The sequence below is a fragment of the Schistocerca serialis genome, chromosome 1, assembly GCF_023864345.2.
Source record: "Schistocerca serialis cubense isolate TAMUIC-IGC-003099 chromosome 1, iqSchSeri2.2, whole genome shotgun sequence".
Lineage (NCBI taxonomy): Eukaryota > Metazoa > Arthropoda > Insecta > Orthoptera > Acrididae > Schistocerca > Schistocerca serialis.
In genome coordinates, this window is record NC_064638.1 from 889,558,204 (window position 1) to 889,581,888 (window position 23,685).

Sequence of the window (23,685 nt, forward strand, 5' to 3'; positions counted from 1 at the left end):
CAGAATCAGTTTCTTCTCCCGTGTTACTCTTACATCGCTGCTACTGGTGCATCGCAGACGCGTTGAGCGGTCCACGTTTATCCAAGAACAAATTGGACTACGGCATTCAGAGCGTGGTCACGGGCACGTTCAAATGTGATAGCTCCTTTCGCCCATTCTGTGATGTCTCCACAGCTTACTGCGCTGACAGCATACAACCGTCTGACAGGTGCAGCGATCCAGCCATTTACAGCGATCCATAGCGACCGCTGTGCTCTTTTAGTGGTGTGACCGACATTCCACATCTACATCTACATATACATCTGCTCTCCACAAGCTACGTTATGGTATGCGAAGGAGGGTAGTTTGTGTGACATTATCTCTTAACCACTTTACTGTTCCAACTGCAAATGATCCATGGGAAGAACAACAGGCGGTAAGCCTTCGTGTGAACTCAAATCTTTCACGATCTCTTCGCGAGTATGTGTAGGACACTGGTTCACTCTCATAGGTACGTACGCTCCCGGAAATGTAAAAATCGAGGGTACCGTAAGGTGAACTTAAATATCGCTATAGTAGCCGTGTCTGTTTTTCGGAAAGCCATGAAGATGTTACGGCTAGTGTTGGCCGTTTGGGTGGGCTTGCGCGTTGAGGATGGCAGCCAGGCGCTCGCTGAGCGAGCGGGGGGCGGTGAGAGCGTGTCCGTGCGCACGACACGTCTGCGTGCCCCGGGGGCAGACAGGCAGCGCCCTTCGCACCACCAACCTCACCCCACCCCCTTCTCCTGGCCCTTACCCTGCAGGACCCACATCAACTCGAGCAGTGCTGCGGGCGCCACCGACACGGCCCCCTGCTCTTCTTCACTGGCGTACTACGAGGAAGGCGGGCGCCAGGAGCAGGTTCCGTTCGCGAGAGGCAGCAGCTTTCCCTATATTTCCTAATTTTATACCCGGAGATATACTTACTTCTATCACCTAAAATAACTTTTCAGTTCGAAACGTTCCTTCGTCTCATCTCCGAAGAAGTAGTGGCGAAGTATTAGTCAAGGTCTCGATCCGTACGATCTCGGGCCCTTATTGAGTTTTCCATACTGGCCTTTAGACCTTAGTTTATGGGTATCGTCTTTGTCTAATCAGTATGTCCGGGGTTCCGGGATCGATCCCAGCCACTGCTTAAATTTGGCGTAAAAATTATCAACAACTTCCTTCATTCTCCCAACGGCCCTGTCAAAGGGGGTGCAGGAGCAGACAGAGATTGTAGACACTGCCATGCCCTTCCGGTAGGAAACTGGCCCTAAAATTGGAAGTATCACCATTGATCATGAGGCTGCAGAGGGCAACTGGAACAGCTGCATAAAAACGTCAAAAATTGTATCCACAGGACACGTGGCCTGCAGCTGAAAAAAGGATCATGTTAGCAAAAGGTTTCGCATTAGTCTCCCGTTCGGATTTCCGGAAGGGAACTGCAAGGGAAGCATGATTATGAGAAAGAGATTGAATAACTACCGAAAGCATGGCATTCTACGAGTAATAAAAAAATGGTTCAAATGGCTCTGAGTACTATGGGACTTAAACATCTGAGGTCATCAGTAGCCTAGAACTTAGAACTACTTAAACCTAACGAACCTAAGGACACACATCCATGCCCGAGGCAGGATTCGAACCTGCGATCGTAGCGGTCGCGCGGTTCCGGACTGAAGCGCGTAGAACCGCTTGGCAACCGCGGCCGGCTCTACGAGTCGGAGCGTGGAAGATCAGAGGTTTGAGTGTGGTAAGGAAAATAATAGGGAAACGTATAGCTGTGTCTAGATACAGTAGGAGTCAGTGCAGTGGAAAGGGAAGAAAATACTAGTTTCTAGTAAGATGAATGTCGGGTACTGCCAAGAGCAGTGAAAACTGGAATAACGCGAGTGCGCTTTGTTTGAATAGAAAAGTGGGGCAGTGAGAGTTGGTGTGAACAGCTTACTGACAGAATCACTCTCAGCAGAATCGACAGAAAATCAACAACAATAGTTCAGATATACATGCAGACATCAGAAACAAAAAATGAAGAGACGGAGTACAGAATTATAGTCAGCTGAGTTACATCAATATGAGACAGATATACCGATATCAGGTTTTGGATTCTAAGGCGACCACACAAGCAGATATAGACTGAGCTAACAATTTAGTAATGGTGGAGAGAAGCCTGAATTTTAAGAGCATCTTCAGGAAGAATCAATGTGTAAAAATGTGGTATAATGAGATATTGCATAGTAAAAATAGGTGTATGAACATGACCGTAGGCATTTCAATTGGAGAGGAATGGACATCCTAGAAAACGGCAATCACTAAATTTGAATAGACAAATGTAGATACTAGGAAACATTTCGTAACAGAGGGAATCCTTCACTTGATCGAGAAATGAAGAAAATAAAACAAAAGCAAGACAAGAAAGGAATACAGCAATGTAAGTCACTTAGGGATGAAGTCAATAGGATTCTATCCGTATTTTGCAGCTTCAAACAAGACTGTACTCAGTGCACTCGAGGTATGAATTGAAAAACGCCTTCAGTCACAATTTTTCGTGTTTTATTCGGTTGTGGTTGTGGTCTTCAGTCATGAGACTGGTTTGATGCAGCTCTCCATGCTACTCTATCCTGTGCAAGCTTCTTCATCTCCCAGTACGTACTGCAGCCTACATCCTTCTGAATCTGCTTAGCGTATTCATCTCTTGGTCTCCCTCTACGATTTTTACCCTCCACGCTGCCCTCCAGTACTAAATTGGTGATCCCCTGATGCCTCAGAACATGTCCTACCTACCGATCCCTTCTTCTAGTGAAGCTGTGCCACAAACTCCTCTTCTTCCCAATTCTGTTCAATACCTCCTCATTACTTATGTGATCTACCCATCTAATCTTCAGAATTCTTCTGTAGCACCACATTTCGAAAACTTCTATTCTCTTCTTGTCCAAACTATTTATCGTCCATGTTTCACTTCCATACAAGGCTACACTCCATACAAATACTTTCAGAAAAGACTTCCTGACACTTAAATCAATACTCGATGTTAACAAATTTCTCTTCTTCAGAAACGCCTTCCTTGCCATTGCCAGTCTACACAGTACACGATGCATTTCGGACTCTGTGGGTCCATCATCAGGTGTAATTCGTCGTAATACATGATTTATTTGTTCTCTTGTATGAGATGAAATGCATATTCCAAATAATCCAAGAAAAGCGTTTGTAACGTTTTAGTAACAGTATCAGTTTTTTCCTCCATCATTTTCATGCATACCACTTCATCAAGACGCACATTCGCAAGCACATGTTTTTAAACACTTCACAGATGTTTTTGTACAAAAGCGTCATTGAAGTGTTTACAAACATGTGCTTGCGAATGTGCCTCTTGATGACGTGGTATGCTTGAAAACGATGGAGGAAAAAACTGATGCTGTTACTAAAACGCTAAAAACGTTATCCCGCGTCTTTTGTCGCCTCAGTGTATTTTGCCGTATCCGAAATTCACTGTCAGGCGACTAGCAGCACTTTTGTTGTTCCCTGTTTCTTTGTCGTAACACGGGCCTCGCAGTTGTTACAGCCTGGTGTGGTGTGTGTCGCAGAGGTACGGCCACATTCCGGTGACGGGCGAGCTGGACGAGGAGACGCGCCGGCTGCTGCAGAGGCCGCGCTGCGCCGTGGCCGACGTGCCGTACCGGGAGCAGACGCTGCGCTGGGGCCGCCGCAAACACCGGCACAAGCGCTACTCGCTGCAGGGCAACGTCTGGCCCACCACCAACCTCACCTGGAGGTACGTGCCGGCCCGCTACACCTGCCAGCCAGTACCTTGTCAGTGCCGGGGGCGCTAACGATGGGTCGCTCAGCAGCACTACCGTCAGCTCCCTTGCTGGATATCAACACACACATCTCAAACTTTGAGCGATGTCTGTACTCGCAAGCGAAATTGTTACGACGATTGTCCAGGAACGAGTATTAGCAACTCTCTGTAGACTGTCTGGCTATTGTGGTTCTACCATATTAGTTCCCTGAAGTGATAGGATGCGCGATGTTGTTAGTATCGATGAAGTCGTGAAATATTTTCCAATATTTTATTTCGTAATATATATATATATATATATATATATATATATATATATATATATATATATATATATATGTGTGTGTGTGTGTGTGTGTGTGTGTGTGTGTGTGTGTGTGTGCTGGCAATGGCTCACGCTTTGCGGCACTTGCTGGTTTGGTGGTTTCTTCTTGCAGCCGACCCCGCCTTGGAGTTACGCTGTGCTCTATGGAGTATGGACGTCACGAAACGAACCGAAGAAGTTAGTTAGGTTGCTATGTGATCTGTGAAATCTGATGTATATAGCGCATGTAATGTCCATTGTCGTACGGCAGACACACAACGTTGAGGTATTTCCAAGCTGCAAATGTTGCACGAATAAATATGTGCTGATAAGAGAAGTTCGCTCTATCATTTCGTACAATTTGGAAGATAGAATACTTCTGTCCAATTTCCAGCTCAAAATCAGCTGCATAGGAACGGAAGTCAACGGAAAGAAGAGATCCAGTACAGAGAGATCATAAATTTACCAGTTTGAAGTTTATAACCTCGGACCGAGTTATAACTCGTCCGCATCGCCACAAGATTACCATAAAATCTCACTATGTCGACACAGTTATATGGTTCATCACTGATAAAATCAGTTTTTCAGTTACCTAGTCATTTATTAAAATCCACCAATTGCTTGGTATAACGTCCTTACGACACACAAAAGAACCGCTTTCATAATTTTATGTTTCCTGCTTTCTCCGTGGGTGTTTAATTAGAGATGAGTTTAGGGCATCTAAAAGCTACGTTACTAAGACCCATAAAATTTTTCTTGAAAAGTGAACCAAGATGATTAACAGGTCTATTACCCTTAAATGAAAATGGAGAGCACATGAAAAATTTCATTTGAGTGTTATTGTTTCTACCCAAACTATTTTCTTAGTAGATGATTAGATTAACTTGATACGTTACTTAATTTAAGGAGAATCACCTGAATAAAAATGCTAAAATTTACCACTTACTGAAACAAAAACTGGCCGAATACATCAAACTTTATTGACATCCTCTCCATTTACACAGAAGACCCGGCGCTTAAGAAAATTTTAGAATCTGTGTTGCACAGTTGCCGTAGTCAGCTAGGATACTGGACAGGTTTCCACCCAAGCAGAGGGCAGCACAATACGAAACATATGCAGTTAAAATGTGTTACATCCGCAAACTACAGGTACTGGTGGAGCATTCTGCCAGAGGAGGAAACTCTGTCAGTGTACAATGTCCTATTCGTAACCTGGTGAGCATCACTTCATCCCATCACATGCATCGGGTTCGCATGCCTGGGTGGTCAGTTTCATTGACCGAGTTTGTTGTTTACCTCCTCCATTCATCCGTCTTCCCACTGACTCGTGATCTTTCTGTCCAGCCAAAAGATGATATCGCACAGAGATACGGGCCACTTAATCACAGTGCCTCCTATACACACTTCCTCGGCTATTTCCTCCGGAGAATCATTTCCCCATATCCCGACTTGTTCCAATCGCAAACTGATGGTGGAAGAATTTCTCGCCGTCAACGTTTAGCCGCCTAGACAAATTTCGGTGTAAAACTCCCGATCAACAGAATTTGTGCCAATTTCCTGGCCCAAATTCCAAACCTTTTCGCTGTCTCTCACGACTGAGGGCGTCTGACGTTGCTGACGGTAATCGGCCCTTAGAATGGGGATGTTAAGCTCGGCTGTCCCCGTGGTACTTTTGGAGAGCACTAAGCTTTTTACCGGCACCGGTTTTCATCATCCTCTCCGCACTCTCTTGACATCGTCAATAACGGAAACACGACACTACTACTTTACACATTTATCAGCTGTCCACTCTCGACATGTACATTTAAGGCACTAGACTTACAGTGATCACAACATTCGGGAGTAGATAATAGCAACCGAATTACGAGGCTAGGCCAATCTCTACTGATCGCTCAGCGAACAACTGTGTATGACTAGATGACAGTGAAACTCGAAGACTTATTTAAACTGTTCGCTCTCGCTCTATTATATCGCATGGTCTTATATTTTGAAGCTATTCAGCAAGGATAATCTTAGCCAAGAAACCGCCTCCAATCTGGTCTGCGGTGTCAGTTTGCGAATTTCGCGATGACCGCTGTTCAGGTCTCTCGGAAATCTAACTCTGCCCTCCCTGTACCAGTATTTCCTAATGTGATTTGTTGTTGACAATAATGACTCATTCAAAAGAAACTACAACAGCTATTTTGTGCACACTAGACGGAAGAACGATATGCACTTGGATAACAGTTCCTTGAATTCAGTACAGAAAGGTGTGCGCGAGTCAGCATGTTTAGTTTTTCACAGGTTGCCAGAGTAACTGAAAAAAAAGAGTGATAAACCCAAAGTACCGAAATCAAGGTTTAAAAAGGTTTGCTTACGGCACGCTCCTTGTATTCTGTAGAGGGTTGCCTGGAGTTGCTGAGAAATTTTTCCTGTTATGTGTTATTTATTTGTAAACTCTTTGCTTTTTGTTGTTCTGTTAGTTCTTTAAATCTTTGTTTATTAAATTTCTAATCAGTATTCTGTTAACTGTGTACTGGTTCGTTGCATGACCAAGTAGCTCTGACTCGTACGCTCCCACAAACCTTGATAAATAAATAAATAAATAAATGGAAGTCAATGTCTTGGTCACGTGCAACCAAGACATTAGCCTCTGTAATCTAATCCGTTGGAAAGGTCACAAGTCTCCTACTCAGGTTGAGACGGTCTCATTTCACGAATTCTGAGTTTCACTTTACTTCTTACCGTAAACTGGCATATTCACGAACCTCACGCTAGTTCCAGCCAGAGGTCAAAAGGTCCTATCTGCCGTATTCCGCGTCACGGCTTTATATTATCTTTAAATGTTCTAGATCCCACTGACGATGCCTTAAAGTGAAAAAGGCGAAACTCGTCTGTGAGAAATAAAACACAGTGCAGCAAGAAAAGGCGGGTTTTATTTACAAAACAAATATCTTCAATTCACTTATGTATTGTGTAAATCGGCGTTAGTGAGTGCCAGCAACGTGAAATCTGCTAGAACTCCTACTGCTGCTGCTATTGCTACTGCCACTACCCCTATTGTTCCCAGCACCATACTAAAGGCATGCGCCACAGACAAATGTTAGCTACTATAACTACGCATCACCTCGAACCAAACCGAAATTCAAATAATTTCACTTACAGCTTCCATAAGTTACGACCAGAGCTTCATGTCTACTATTCTAATTTGATCTGTCTTCAGAAATTCTCTTCCAAAATCCCTTAAATGGAACAGGTACTTTGTCAGTCACCATGACGCGAGACAAATCATCACATGGCTGCAGCTCACTTATGAACGAAGACTTCACAGACTGTTTTCCTCTGTTTTGTGGTGTTCCACAGCAAAAATAAAATCGTGCATTCAGAAAGCAGTTCGCAGCACAAACATAAACAGAGACAACGCATCACTGGCGTAGGATTTAATACCTGACTCGGCTCTGCAGATCAGACAGCAACATCCTGCATATGCAAAGACGGAAAAAAGACGTATGTTGTATGATATAAACGAAAGTTGGTAGGCGTATTTCTACATCTGGAAGATAATATCTATTAAAATTTTGCGCCAGTCATTAAGAGTGGCGCTAGTAGCGCGATTATGAGGATGCAAATCAGGTTTGCTTTAAATACACACTGTAACGGTCGTGAGCGTTAATTACCTTTGAGATAGAACGTAGTGAGTTGATGTTAGTCAAGAATGCCTTTATGGTGACATACACGCCACTATCAACACCTCACTGATTTTGAACGAGGTCGTGAATAGGGCTACGGCGAGTTGGATGTTCCTTCTTCGATAATGCAGAAAGACGTGGTAGGAATTTAGCCACTGCACGCCATTGATGGCAGCGGTAGGCACGGGAAGACCGGACTCCCAGACGACCACGTAGCACTACCGAGAGGGAAGATCATCGTGTTCGTCGTATGGCTCTGGTTCATCGTACTGCATCTGCAGCAGCAATTTGAGCAGCAGTTGGCATTACAATGACTCAACGAACTGTTACAAATCGATTACCTCAAGGACAGTTCCGAGCTAGACGATAGCGCGCATTCCACTGACCCTAAACAGCCGCCATTTGCGACTTCCGTGGTGTCAAGCGAGAGCTCGTTTGAGAGCATGGTTGACGTTTGTTGCGATTTCTGATTAAAGCTGCAGTCCGAAAACAAAGGAAGTAGGTTACTGTACAGTTGTTCGCCCACTGCTTGAATACTGCTCATCGGGGTGGGATCCGTACCAGATAGGGTTGATAGAAGAGACAGAGAAGATCCAACGGAGAGCAGCGCGCTTCGTTACAGTATCATTTAGTAATGGCGAAATCGTTACGGAGATGATAGATAACTCCAGTGGAAGACTCTGCAAGAGAGACGCTCAGCAGCTCGGTACGGGCTTTTGTTGAAGTTTCGAGAACATACTGTCACCGAGGAGCCAAGCAGTATATTGCTCCCTCGTACATATATCTCGCGAAGAGACCATGAGGATAAAATCAGAGGGATTAGACCCCAAACAGAGGCATACCGACAATCTTTCTTTCCACGAACGACACGAGACTGGAATGGAAGGGAGAACCGATAGAGGGTACCCTCCACCACACACTGTCAGGTGGCTTGCGGAGTATGGATGTAGATGTAGATGTAGATGTAGATGCCTCGTTGGCACCGATGGACTTGTGTTTGTTAGAAGGAAGTCAACTGAGCGCTTGCAATCCTGTCTACAACCTAGACACACTGTATCTAAATTGTTCAAATGGCTCTGAGCACTATGGGACTTAACTTCTGAGGTCATCAGTCCCCTATAACTTAGTACTTAAACCTAACTAACCTAAGGACATCACACACATCCATGCCCGAAGCAGGATTCGAACCTGCTACCGGAGCGGTCGCACGGTTCCAGACTGTAGCGCCTAGAACCACTCGGCTATCTAAATTGGAGCGGTGGTCTGGGGTGCGATTTCGTATGACAGTAGGAGCACCGTCATTGTTATTCCACGCACCATGTCTGCAAATCTGTGCGTCAGTCTGGTGATTCGACCTGTTGTGATGCCATTTGTTGTGGACTGACAAGACAGCCAGTCCACAGTGACGGGTAACCGAAAGGCACGCACTTAAACTCAAGCAGGCTGGCATGAGGTCTGAAACAGGATACGGAATGAATGCTACAAAGAAAAGTACGTAGCTGCTGGAATACTTAACTTTAATCCATCATTTGTATACATCGTTCTTGATGAGACATGCTTCATACGATAACTATCAATTGCTATGGCGCCTTGCTAGGTCGTAGCCATTGACTTAGCTGAAGGCTATTCTATCTTCTCTGCAAATAAACGAGGCTTCGTCAGTGTTGCATCGCTAGCTAAGTCGTCCGTACAACTGGGGCGAGTGCTAGTAAGTCTCTCTCTAGACCTGCCGTGTGGCGGCGCTCGGTCTGCAATTACTGACAGTGGTGGCATGCGGGTCCGTCGTATACTACCGGACCGCGCCCGATTTAAAAGCTACCACCTAGCAAGTGTGGTGTCTGGCGGTGACACCACACCATTCATAAATAGCACTCCAGGAGGTGTTTTCCAACAGGATAACCCTCGACCACATACTGCTGATGTACCCCAACATGCTGTACAGAGTGTCGACATGTTGCCTTGTCTTGTTCGATCACGTGACCTGTCCCCTATCGAGAACCTATGGGACAATATCGGGCGACAACTTCAGGGTCATCCACAAAACAGCAGTAACCGCGTCCCTGTACTGACCCACCAAGCGCAACAGGCATGGAACTCCACCCCATAAACTGACTTCCGGTACCTGCACAACACAATGCATGCACGTTTGCATGCTTGCAGTCAACATTCTGACGGCTTCACCGGTTATTAATGTTCCAGAGTGGCCGGCCGAGGTGGCCAAGCGGTTAAAGCCGCTACAGTCTGGAACCGCGCGACCGCTACGGTCGCAGGTTCGAATCCTGCTTCGGGCATGGATGTGTGTGATGTCCTTAGGTTAGTTAGGTTTAAGTAGTTCTCAGTTCTAGGGGACTGATGACCTTAGAAGCTTAGTCCCATAGTGCTCAGAGCCATTTTTGTTCCAGAGTGCCATATGTCTAATGGCTTATCTCACGCTTACATTAACCAGTGAACTTGCAATGATAATCGAATGTTTTACATAGACAAATGTATTCTTGAGATTCCATTGCTCTACATAAATTATTTATTTGTGTCGCGATTGTTTTCCGTCATTGTATATCCTATACGTATTTACTTCTGGAATCAACAGCTACTTGGCATTAACTTCGCCGCTTGTCGTTGCTGGTCTTCTTCCGCCCGAAACCCTACTCCCTGCTGTCGCTGCTTCACAGGTGGAATTCTGGCCTTACCGCTGAGATGCGCATTCTCATTGCATCTAGTTATTCGCGCAGCAGAACGGGAGCTGATTTCTCCGCGTGTCCCGGAATTACTGGCAACGACCGCGCGCCCTTTGCGTGGGTCAGTAGCTGCCGGCGCGGCTCAAGGGCAGCCGCGCAGAAGGCAGCAGCAGCAGCGGCGGCCGGCGGTAGGCCGGTCACGTAGCGTGGCCAGCGCGGCGCGTACCGCCGGACACGGGGCACGGCTCTCGCTTAGGAATCGACGCGCTTCTTACTGCACGCCGATGCGGGCAGCACCTGTTACCCGCCAGCTACGCAACAGCCGGGGCTCTCCAGCCGCAGTCCACTGCTCCGTCTGCACTCGGTCACGCTAAAAATACAGGGTACTCGTGACAGAACGTCCCGGTTTCAATGGCATATTATAAGAGTTTAAATTCATCGCCACCTTACATCTCTATGATTACTCTGCAATACACAGTTAACTGCCTAGCAGACGCTTCATCGATTCACCTTCAAGCTACGTTCTTCACTCTCGAACAGTACGTGGAAAAAACTAACACTTAAATCTTTCTGTGCGACTTTGTTTTACGAGGGTCACTCCAAAAGAAATGCACACTATTTTTGTAAAAATACAGTTTTCATTCTGCATGTGTGAAAGTTTTCAAACTTAGTTCAACCTGTTCCCGTGAGTGGCGCCGTCACAGCATGTCTTCAAGATGGCTGCTACACTTGACGTTCGTCAGAAGCAACGTGCTGTCATAGAATTCCTGTGCTGTGAAAACGAGACAGTGGGAAACATCCACAAGAGGTTGAAAAAGGTGTATCGAGATGCTGCTGTCGATCGCAGTACATTTAGTCGGTGGGCAAGCAGGTTACGTGATGACAGCGGGCACGGCAGTATTGAGGATTGTCCTCGCAGCGGCAGGCCTCGTGCTGCACACACTCCAGACAATGTGCAGAGAGTTAACGAATTGGTGACTGCTGACAGACGCATCACAGTGAACGAATTGTCACGCTACGTTGGGATAGGGGAAGGAAGTATTTGCAGAATACCGAAAGTGTTGTTAAAAAGGTTTGTGCCAGGTGGGTTCTCAGGATGTTGACAGTGGCTCACGAAGAAACAAGAAAAACGGTATGCAGAGAATTTTTGGAACAGCACGAGAATGGTGGAGATGAATTTCTTGGAAGAATTGTGACAGGTGATGAAACATGGCTCCATCATTTTTCACCAGAGACGAAGAGGCAATCAATGGAGTGGCATCATGCAAATTCACCCAAGAAAAAAAAAAAAATCAAAACCACACCTTCTGCTGGAAAAGTTATGTCTACGGTATTTTTCGATTCCGAAGGACTCTTGCTTGTGGACATCATGCCAAGTGGAACCACCATAAATTCTGAGGCATATGTGACGACACTGAAGAAACTTCAAGCTCGACTGAGTCGTGTTCGACCACATCGGCGAAAGCAGAATGTTTTGCAGTTGCACGACAATGCACGGCCACATGTCAGTCAAAAAACCATGGAAGCGATCACAAAACTCAGATGGACAACACTGAAACACCCGCCTTACAGTCCTGATCTGGCACCATGTGACTATCATCTCTTTGGGAAACTGAAAGACTCTCTTCGTGGAACAAGGCGGTGCATGCTGTCAAACAGTGGCTCCAACAGGTTGGTCTAGAATTTTACAGTGCGGGTATACGGGCGCTGGTTCCAAGATGGCGTAAAGCAGTTGAGAGGGATGGAAATTATGTGGAGAAATGAAAATATTGTTCCTAAAGGATGTATCTACACACTGTAAAACTTTCAAACATGTAGAATTAAAGATGCATTTTAAAATAAATAACGTGCATTTCTTTTGGAGTGACCCTCGTATTTTATTATGATAATCATTTCTCCCTATTTAGGTGGGTACCAAAAAATATTTTTATGAGAAGATCCTGCCGCAACGAAAAACGCCTATCTTTTAGTAATTGCCACCCCGATTCGGGAGCATATAGGTGGCACTCTCCGTTATTTCGCGATAGTAAAAGACGAGCGGCCCTTCTTTGAACTTTTCAGATGTCCTCCGTCGATCCTATCTGACGCAGATCCCACAGCGCACAGAATAGTCCCTACAGGGCGGACAAGCATAGTGTAAGCAATCACTTTAGTACACCTGCTGAATTTTCCAAGTGTTCTGCCAACAAATAACAGTTTCTGGTTTGCTTTCCCCGCAACATTATCTACGTGATCGTTACAATTTAAGTTACAAAAGTATTAATCCCCAATTATTTAGTTTAGCTTACAGCCTTTAGAATTCAGTAAGTGCACCTTTAGTTATGCGGCACACATCTAACCGAAACCCAATTCTTCCCATACTTTAATTAACAAGTTCGGAGTAATGGAAGCAATATTGTCTTCAATTTTCTGTCTCAGCCGGCCGAAGTGGCCGTGCGGTTAAAGGCGCTGCAGTCTGGAACCGCAAGACCGCTACGGTCGCAGGTTCGAATCCTGCCTCGGGCATGGATGTTTGTGATGTGCTTAGGTTAGTTAGGTTTAACTAGTTCTAAGTTCTAGGGGACTAATGACCGCAGCAGTTGAGTCCCATAGTGCTCAGAGCCATTTGAACCATTTTTCTGTCTCAACTCTGGGAAATTATTAGGTAGTGGCGGAAAGTAGACATGATTTTTTATAAAGCCTCAAAGGAAGACATCGCACGGCGTGGAAGTCAGGTGAACGTGCAAGCCAGCGAGAGAAGACCTCTGCCGTATCAACCATTACGACCAAACCAACGGTCAGGGACGTCAACGTTCAACCATTTTCGTACAAATAAATTCCAATGGGTAGGGGATCCATATTGTTGCCAAATAAAGTTTCCAGATTTCCTTCTTTGGGAAAAGCTCCATTTTTGCAACATATCTACCCCCGTTAACGGTAGCTTCAGTGTAAAAAAAAAAAAAAAAAAAAAAAAAAAAAAAAAAAAAAAAAAAAAAAAAAGAAACCACACGGTCCATGCAGTGGCGTGGCACGCAGCGCAGAAAACGTTTACGAGTAATTTTGCAGAATCTCTATCATATTGTACAAGTTCGTGAGTATGTTCTGACTTCCAGATATGAACGTTATGGATATTTAACTTCCCATTTACATAAAAAATGGCCACATCATCAAGAAAGTCGTCTTCCAACTGCAGCACTTCCCTCGCAAAGTTAAAACATACACATAGTCATCTGGATTTAAAGCATGTACCAACTGTAACCGATATGAGCGCATGTGTAAACATATTCTTAAAACCTTCCACGCTGTTGTCTTTGCAACTAAAGTTCAAGATTTGCTTTCCGAACATACTTCTCAGGACTAGGAAGGCAAAATGCTCTGACACGGACAACATCCTCTTCAGACGGTTTTGGTCGTCTATTGATTTTCCCTTTATACAGACGTCCGGTCGTTTCGAACTAACTATACCATGGATCGATGTGTTTGTCGCATAACGGATCACAATCAGATTTTAAAAGAAACGCTTGTTGAACTGAAATTACAGATTCAGTCTCAGAAAACATTAAAACACAAAACGCTTTAAGCTCAGGAGTCGCCATTTTACGTATGTGGCGCTGAAAGCGGGAAAACAAGACTCAACTAAAATTATGTTACTCCTGAATTGTGACATTGAACCAACACTGTGCAACACTTACAGTTGATACTATTAAAATTTATATCTGGTGCATTCTTTTATGGACACCCTATAAAAATACATCACAGCTCTAAAGTTTCGAGAATGATACCTGTCAGAAATGTGAATCAAAAAATACATTGTCTGGCAAAAAAAAAAGTGAAGCACCCAGAGCTGGAGGAGCAAACGAAATCAAACTTCACGGGTCGTGATGGTATGAGGTCTTATTTCGGTGATTACAGTGTCGAGTCCAATTTGCACAGAACTTGGCCGTATGAGCCCACTTATCAGTATGACGTTTCACCTATCTGGTCCGGACGTATGCAGTCATTCGACTGGGAAAGGTGTCATAAAGCCGTTGTATCCTCCCGTGAGATAAGCTGACCCACAGCTGTTGTAACTGGTCATAGATACACCGGATACTTGCACCGGGACAGAATTGACATCCGAGCTGGTCCTACACATCTGGTTATATACATCCTACATATGGTACGTATCTGGGGATCTTGATGGCCACAAAACTTCCTCAATATCACGCAGATAGTGCATAGAGACACGTGTGGACGAGCATTGTCTTGCCGAAAAATGACATCACGATACTGATGCATGAGAGATAACACGTGACGAAGAAGGATGTCAGTGACATACCGTTGTACCGCTAGTGTTCCTACTGTGGTGTCACCGCCAGTCACCACACTTGCTAGGTGGTAGCTTTAATCGGCCGCGGTCCATTTAGTACATGTCGGACCCGCGTGTCGCCACTGTGTGATCGCAGACCGAGCGCCACCACAAGGCAGGTCTCGATATACGTAATAGCACTCGCCCCAGTTGTACGACGACTTTGCTAGCGACTACACTGACGAAGCCTTTCTCTCATTCGCCGAGAGACAGTTAGAATAGCCTTCAGCTAAGTCCATGACTACGACCTAGCAAGGCGCCATTAACCGTATCTGAAGATAGTCTTATTTGTATTATCAAGAGCGATGTACCACAAGGAATAATAAAAGTTAAGTATTCGAGGAGCTGCATACTTTTCTTATTAGAATTTACTACTTATCCTGTTCCAGAATTCACGCCCGTCTGCGTTAGATAGCGTGCATTTAGGCCGCCTCTATCTACAAGGTGTTGGCACATTTACCAACACATCAGCTACAATCACTGGCAATCGTGACATCAAGTCATACCCGATGGGTACCCACACCATGACGGCAGAATAACTGTTGTTACTGAAAATTCACAATTTTGCACAAACGCAACTTTTATCTACGTACGGTTACAAGGTTGATGACTGAACCACAAAAGAAAAGTAACAATAACGATGCCAGTAAAAGTCTCCTAATTGAGGCAAACAAAAAGTTCACTTCTAATTTTCCACAATGGTTCGTGGTAAAACACACGCACACTAGTAAAAGTCCAATTCAGAGACGAAGACGTAATCTTCAGCGGTCGAAGTCCACGAGGTCGGCATCCGGAGTGAACTGAACTTCGGGCTGGTTCTAGCCACTAAATAGCTGTCTCCAAGCCATCAGGTTTTGGCGTAGTGATACTTCTGCAGGAAGTAGTGCTCGGACTGTCTGTTTCCATTATCATATATGTAAATAGTCGGTGTTGCAATAGTGCTTTTGGTACGCCTTGGACATAGACAACACCGTCTTCTGTGGTGTAACAAGGGTTGCCGGCCCTCAGGGGCTATCTTGACTCCGGCATAACAGTAACATAGTTGCGCCTCTCAGAAACATTGGAATCTCCTCAGGTCGCCTCCATAATCGCCGACGATGGTCATCTGGGATAGGTCAGAACTGCAGTTCATCGCTGAACACAATGCGTTGCCATTCATCAACAATTCATGCTTCCCGGTCACGATCCCACTCTAAACGTAGCCGTTTGCATTGCGATGTTAACGGCAACCCACACACGGCACGGTAATTCCCTAGTCCAGCTGCTGCCAGTCTGAGAGATGACATGGAATGTTGCAGGGCGTCGATTACTTATTCTGGGATGGCAGGCGCAGATATCGAGGGGTTACGGTGTGCTTGGTGCAGGATACGGCGATCCTCACTTGCGGTGGTCAGGCATGGCCGACCGGAACCTTGACGCTGAGTACACCTGGGTTGATGCAGCCCAACATCGGGCCACCGTCACATCCGAATGCCCTCCATACCACTATATTGTCCGATTCTACCAGTTGGCGAAATGGAGCCCCACAATGAGGTCCCTTTCGAACTGTGCCAAGAGCTGATGAAGGTGCATCTTCGTGTCGTTCAAAGAGACGACTCAACATCTGACGCTCTTATGTACCCTACCAGGCCTGGTAAAAGCACTAAACACGGACAACACTAATGCACTGTGCTGACCGGTGCACGTGTCACTGAGAATCGCAACTTAATCATTTCCATACCCTCCCATGGTGTGTACGTGTTGCGAAGTTACTTTGACGTCCGACTATGTCTTCTGGATACAATGTGCAATTTTTGTCAAGGAGTATAAATGAACTAATTCATGTAGAATGGAGAAAAGCGACGTGATGGCAACGTCAGAGCAGGGTAGGGGACGTTGATTCGAGCAGAATTTCCCACGTAACCAGATAACGCATCGTTCTGGAGCTACGGCCATAAAACGACAGCCTGTCAGGCACGAGCGCGCAGAAGTCTGTCCAGCAAGCAAACGAGTTTGTGTGTGTCTGTCAGTGTGGCTTTGTCCCTCTTTTATCTTTATGAATTAATTGCGTTGCGATTTCAGTTGAAATCATTATGTTTAGTTAATATAATTAGTAACTGCACATTTTATCACAACACGTGTTAACTGCGTAATTTAAACGTACGCACTATCGCGTTTGTCGCTGACTGGCTGTCGTTTTATGGCCGTGGGTCCACAACGTTGCGTCTCCGACCTGTGGTTATCTGGGAAACTGCTCGATTCGTCATCCCCTCTCCTGCTCTGACCTTATTGTGAAGTTGTTTGCCACGCGCTGTCTAACGCGCTATGTCACGGAATGCGCGGCCCCTCCCGTCGGAGGCTCGAGTCCTCCCTCGGGGATGTGTGTGTGTTGTTCTTACCATAAGTTAGTTTAAGTAGTGTGTAAGCCTAGGGACCGATGACCTCAGCAGTTTGGTCCCACAGGAAATTACTCACATTTGAACTTTTTTTAAAGTTATTTCCCTTGCCGTGTATTTAATGCAAAGGTCCGGCAGTCAATCTACACAGGATGTCACCATTACAAATATGTACAAATGCGGTCGCAGGTTCGAATCCTTCCTCGGGCATGGATGTGTGTGATGTGCTTAGGTTAGTTAGGTTCAAGTAGTTCTAAGTTCTGGGGGACTGATGACCTCAGCAGTTAAGTCCAATAGTGCTCAGAGCCATTTGAACCATTTTTCTGTCTCAACTCTGGGAAATTATTAGGTAGTGGCGGAAAGTAGACATGATTTTTTATAAAGCCTCAAAGGAAGACATCGCACGGCGTGGAAGTCAGGTGAACGTGCAAGCCAGCGAGAGAAGACCTCTGCCGTATCAACCATTACGACCAAACCAACGGTCAGGGACGTCAACGTTCAACCATTTTCGTACAAATAAATTCCAATGGGTAGGGGATCCATATTGTTGCCAAATAAAGTTTCCAGATTTCCTTCTTTGGGAAAAGCTCCATTTTTGCAACATATCTACCCCCGTTAACGGTAGCTTCAGTGTAAAAAAAAAAAAAAAAAAAAAAAAAAAAAAAAAAAAAAAAAGAAACCACACGGTCCATGCAGTGGCGTGGCACGCAGCGCAGAAAACGTTTACGAGTAATTTTGCAGAATCTCTATCATATTGTACAAGTTCGTGAGTATGTTCTGACTTCCAGATATGAACGTTATGGATATTTAACTTCCCATTTACATAAAAAATGGCCACATCATCAAGAAAGTCGTCTTCCAACTGCAGCACTTCCCTCGCAAAGTTAAAACATACACATAGTCATCTGGATTTAAAGCATGTACCAACTGTAACCGATATGAGCGCATGTGTAAACATATTCTTAAAACCTTCCACGCTGTTGTCTTTGCAACTAAAGTTCAAGATTTGCTTTCCGAACATACTTCTCAGGACTAGGAAGGCAAAATGCTCTGACACGGACAACATCCTCTTCAGACGGTTTTGGTCGTCTATTGATTTTCCCTTTATACAGACGTCCGGTCGTTTCGAACTAACTATACCATGGATCGATGTGTTTGTCGCATAACGGATCACAATCAGATTTTAAAAGAAACGCTTGTTGAACTGAAATTACAGATTCAGTCTCAGAAAACATTAAAACACAAAACGCTTTAAGCTCAGGAGTCGCCATTTTACGTATGTGGCGCTGAAAGCGGGAAAACAAGACTCAACTAAAATTATGTTACTCCTGAATTGTGACATTGAACCAACACTGTGCAACACTTACAGTTGATACTATTAAAATTTATATCTGGTGCATTCTTTTATGGACACCCTATAAAAATACATCACAGCTCTAAAGTTTCGAGAATGATACCTGTCAGAAATGTGAATCAAAAAATACATTGTCTGGCAAAAAAAAAAGTGAAGCACCCAGAGCTGGAGGAGCAAACGAAATCAAACTTCACGGGTCGTGATGGTATGAGGTCTTATTTCGGTGATTACAGTGTCGAGTCCAATTTGCACAGAACTTGGCCGTATGAGCCCACTTATCAGTATGACGTTTCACCTATCTGGTCCGGACGTATGCAGTCATTCGACTGGGAAAGGTGTCATAAAGCCGTTGTATCCTCCCGTGAGATAAGCTGACCCACAGCTGTTGTAACTGGTCATAGATACACCGGATACTTGCACCGGGACAGAATTGACATCCGAGCTGGTCCTACACATCTGGTTATATACATCCTACATATGGTACGTATCTGGGGATCTTGATGGCCACAAAACTTCCTCAATATCACGCAGATAGTGCATAGAGACACGTGTGGACGAGCATTGTCTTGCCGAAAAATGACATCACGATACTGATGCATGAGAGATAACACGTGACGAAGAAGGATGTCAGTGACATACCGTTGTACCGCTAGTGTTCCTACTGTGGTGTCACCGCCAGTCACCACACTTGCTAGGTGGTAGCTTTAATCGGCCGCGGTCCATTTAGTACATGTCGGACCCGCGTGTCGCCACTGTGTGATCGCAGACCGAGCGCCACCACAAGGCAGGTCTCGATATACGTAATAGCACTCGCCCCAGTTGTACGACGACTTTGCTAGCGACTACACTGACGAAGCCTTTCTCTCATTCGCCGAGAGACAGTTAGAATAGCCTTCAGCTAAGTCCATGACTACGACCTAGCAAGGCGCCATTAACCGTATCTGAAGATAGTCTTATTTGTATTATCAAGAGCGATGTACCACAAGGAATAATAAAAGTTAAGTATTCGAGGAGCTGCATACTTTTCTTATTAGAATTTACTACTTATCCTGTTCCAGAATTCACGCCCGTCTGCGTTAGATAGCGTGCATTTAGGCCGCCTCTATCTACAAGGTGTTGGCACATTTACCAACACATCAGCTACAATCACTGGCAATCGTGACATCAAGTCATACCCGATGGGTACCCACACCATGACGGCAGAATAACTGTTGTTACTGAAAATTCACAATTTTGCACAAACGCAACTTTTATCTACGTACGGTTACAAGGTTGATGACTGAACCACAAAAGAAAAGTAACAATAACGATGCCAGTAAAAGTCTCCTAATTGAGGCAAACAAAAAGTTCACTTCTAATTTTCCACAATGGTTCGTGGTAAAACACACGCACACTAGTAAAAGTCCAATTCAGAGACGAAGACGTAATCTTCAGCGGTCGAAGTCCACGAGGTCGGCATCCGGAGTGAACTGAACTTCGGGCTGGTTCTAGCCACTAAATAGCTGTCTCCAAGCCATCAGGTTTTGGCGTAGTGATACTTCTGCAGGAAGTAGTGCTCGGACTGTCTGTTTCCATTATCATATATGTAAATAGTCGGTGTTGCAATAGTGCTTTTGGTACGCCTTGGACATAGACAACACCGTCTTCTGTGGTGTAACAAGGGTTGCCGGCCCTCAGGGGCTATCTTGACTCCGGCATAACAGTAACATAGTTGCGCCTCTCAGAAACATTGGAATCTCCTCAGGTCGCCTCCATAATCGCCGACGATGGTCATCTGGGATAGGTCAGAACTGCAGTTCATCGCTGAACACAATGCGTTGCCATTCATCAACAATTCATGCTTCCCGGTCACGATCCCACTCTAAACGTAGCCGTTTGCATTGCGATGTTAACGGCAACCCACACACGGCACGGTAATTCCCTAGTCCAGCTGCTGCCAGTCTGAGAGATGACATGGAATGTTGCAGGGCGTCGATTACTTATTCTGGGATGGCAGGCGCAGATATCGAGGGGTTACGGTGTGCTTGGTGCAGGATACGGCGATCCTCACTTGCGGTGGTCAGGCATGGCCGACCGGAACCTTGACGCTGAGTACACCTGGGTTGATGCAGCCCAACATCGGGCCACCGTCACATCCGAATGCCCTCCATACCACTATATTGTCCGATTCTACCAGTTGGCGAAATGGAGCCCCACAATGAGGTCCCTTTCGAACTGTGCCAAGAGCTGATGAAGGTGCATCTTCGTGTCGTTCAAAGAGACGACTCAACATCTGACGCTCTTATGTACCCTACCAGGCCTGGTAAAAGCACTAAACACGGACAACACTAATGCACTGTGCTGACCGGTGCACGTGTCACTGAGAATCGCAACTTAATCATTTCCATACCCTCCCATGGTGTGTACGTGTTGCGAAGTTACTTTGACGTCCGACTATGTCTTCTGGATACAATGTGCAATTTTTGTCAAGGAGTATAAATGAACTAATTCATGTAGAATGGAGAAAAGCGACGTGATGGCAACGTCAGAGCAGGGTAGGGGACGTTGATTCGAGCAGAATTTCCCACGTAACCAGATAACGCATCGTTCTGGAGCTACGGCCATAAAACGACAGCCTGTCAGGCACGAGCGCGCAGAAGTCTGTCCAGCAAGCAAACGAGTTTGTGTGTGTCTGTCAGTGTGGCTTTGTCCCTCTTTTATCTTTATGAATTAATTGCGTTGCGGTTTCAGTTGAAATCATTATGTTTAGTTAATATAATTAGTAACTGCACATTTTATCACAACACGTGTTAACTGCGTAATTTAAACGTACGCACTATCGCGTTTGTCGCTGACTGGCTGTCGTTTTATGGCCGTGGGTCCACAACGTTGCGTCTCCGACCTGTGGTTATCTGGGAAACTGCTCGATTCGTCATCCCCTCTCCTGCTCTGACCTTATTGTGAAGTTGTTTGCCACGCGCTGTCTAACGCGCTATGTCACGGAATGCGCGGCCCCTCCCGTCGGAGGCTCGAGTCCTCCCTCGGGGATGTGTGTGTGTTGTTCTTACCATAAGTTAGTTTAAGTAGTGTGTAAGCCTAGGGACCGATGACCTCAGCAGTTTGGTCCCACAGGAAATTACTCACATTTGAACTTTTTTTAAAGTTATTTCCCTTGCCGTGTATTTAATGCAAAGGTCCGGCAGTCAATCTACACAGGATGTCACCATTACAAATATGTACAAATGCGGTCGCAGGTTCGAATCCTTCCTCGGGCATGGATGTGTGTGATGTGCTTAGGTTAGTTAGGTTCAAGTAGTTCTAAGTTCTGGGGGACTGATGACCTCAGCAGTTAAGTCCAATAGTGCTCAGAGCCATTTGAACGATTTAACCTTTCGCTAACTTACATTAAATTCACAATCAAAGAGAGTAAGCTCCGTATTCAACTAAACCCCTAGTAATGGAGTTCAGGACAGAATTCCGAACGATTACAGTTACTGTTGTTGATTCCATATGGCTAACTAGGGCATCAGACATATCCGCATTACAAAATTGTGGCACTCTGTTTCCGCTTTTACTAGTTAAAACAATCAAAAGTATATTTTTCCACTAAATTGGAAAAGAAAAAGGAAGATCGTAATTTAGCGTCCCGTGGACGGCGAGGTGATTGGAGACGGAGCACAAGCTCGGAAAAGGGCAAGGATGGAGTAGGCAGGCCATTGTCTCCTTTACAAAATAACCACTCGGCTTGGGCGATTAGGGAAGCCACGAAAATTCAAAGGCTGGATGGGCATTTGTACCCGCCTCTGTCCCATCCCGAGTCTAGGAGTCCAGTGTTCTAATTATCGTACCACATCGCCCTGATTTATAGACTGCGCCATTTTATAAAATGATGTATCAGCACAATTATACACCCAACACGCAAAGTTGCCGAAAAGTTGTTTGCATTTTACAACGTGACTCACTCTTGAACTCAGTATAATTTTGTGGAAATTGATTCCGTCCACGAAAGCGTACGAACTTAATCCGAGAGTCCAAATCTAACGAGCTTCCGCTGTCTTGAGAATTAATGACTGGCGGAAGAGGTAAAGGCATTGACGGTTTGGACCAGAAGTAGCCACCTTCAGACTTGTCAGTCGTGGCCATCTTTACCGTACTGGGATAGCCGGATTATTAGTCGCCAGTAGCAGGTGTGCTGCGAGAGTGTTTTGTTACGATGTCAGAAGTGGCAGTGAAGCGATACGTAGGCATTCGACGCGGGTCAGTGCGAGGGGCTTTGTGCAGCCCTGCGCAGCTGAGCCCTCGTCGCTGTTCCGCCTATTAAGGGCTTCCTACTTGTGCAGAGGCCGGCGGGACGCAGCCAGCCCTCGTGATGCCTCGCTGTAGCCCGCAGGTTCGGTGGCACCGTTAAGCGCGACCGCTGACTTACTGCCGAATCAATTGCTCCACATTAATCGTGGATCACACCCGCAGTACTTGAATACACTACTGGCCATTAAAATTGCTACACCACGAAGATGACGTGCTACAAACGCGAAATTTAACCGCCAGGAAGAAGATGCTGTGATACGCAAATGATTAGCTTTTCAGAGCATTCACACAGTGTTGGCGCCGGTGGCGACACCTACAACGTCCCTACATGAGGAAAGTTTCCAACCGATTTTTCATACACAAACGGCAGTTGACCGGCGTTGCCTGATGAAACGTTGTTCTGATACCTCGTGTAAGGGGGAGAAATGCGTACCATCACGTTTCCGACGTTGATAAAGGTCGGATTGTAGCCTATTGCGATTGCGGTTTATCGTATCGCGGCATTGCTGCTCGCGTTGGTCGAGATCCAGTGACTGTTAGCAGAATATGGAATCGGTGGGTTCAGGAGGGTAATACGGAACGCCGTGCTGGATCCCAACGGCCTCGTATCACTAGCAGTCGAGATGACAGGCATCTTATCCGCATGGCTGTAACGGATCGTGCAGCCACGTCTCGATCCCTGAGTCAACAGATGGGGACGTTTGCAAGACAACAACCACCTGCACGAACAGTTCGACGGCGTTTGCAGCAGATGGACTATCAGCTCGGAGACCGTGACTGCGGTTACCCTTGACGCTGCATCACAGACAGGAGCGCCTGCCATGCTGTACTCAACGACCAACCTGGGTGCACGAATGGCAAAACGTCATTTTTTCGGATGAATCCAGGTTCTGTTTACAG

General features: G+C 45.6%; 1 protein-coding gene across 1 annotated transcript in view; it reads left to right on the forward strand.

Moving 5' to 3' along the window:
- The window catches only part of LOC126411284 (matrix metalloproteinase-2-like), an 857,544-nt gene that overhangs the window by 544,764 nt on the left and 289,095 nt on the right, over positions 1 to 23,685 (forward strand). The window contains exon 3 of the mRNA XM_050081353.1: positions 3,581 to 3,768. Within this exon, the coding sequence (XP_049937310.1) occupies positions 3,581 to 3,768 (188 nt within the window). The remainder of the gene's footprint in view (positions 1 to 3,580; positions 3,769 to 23,685) is intronic.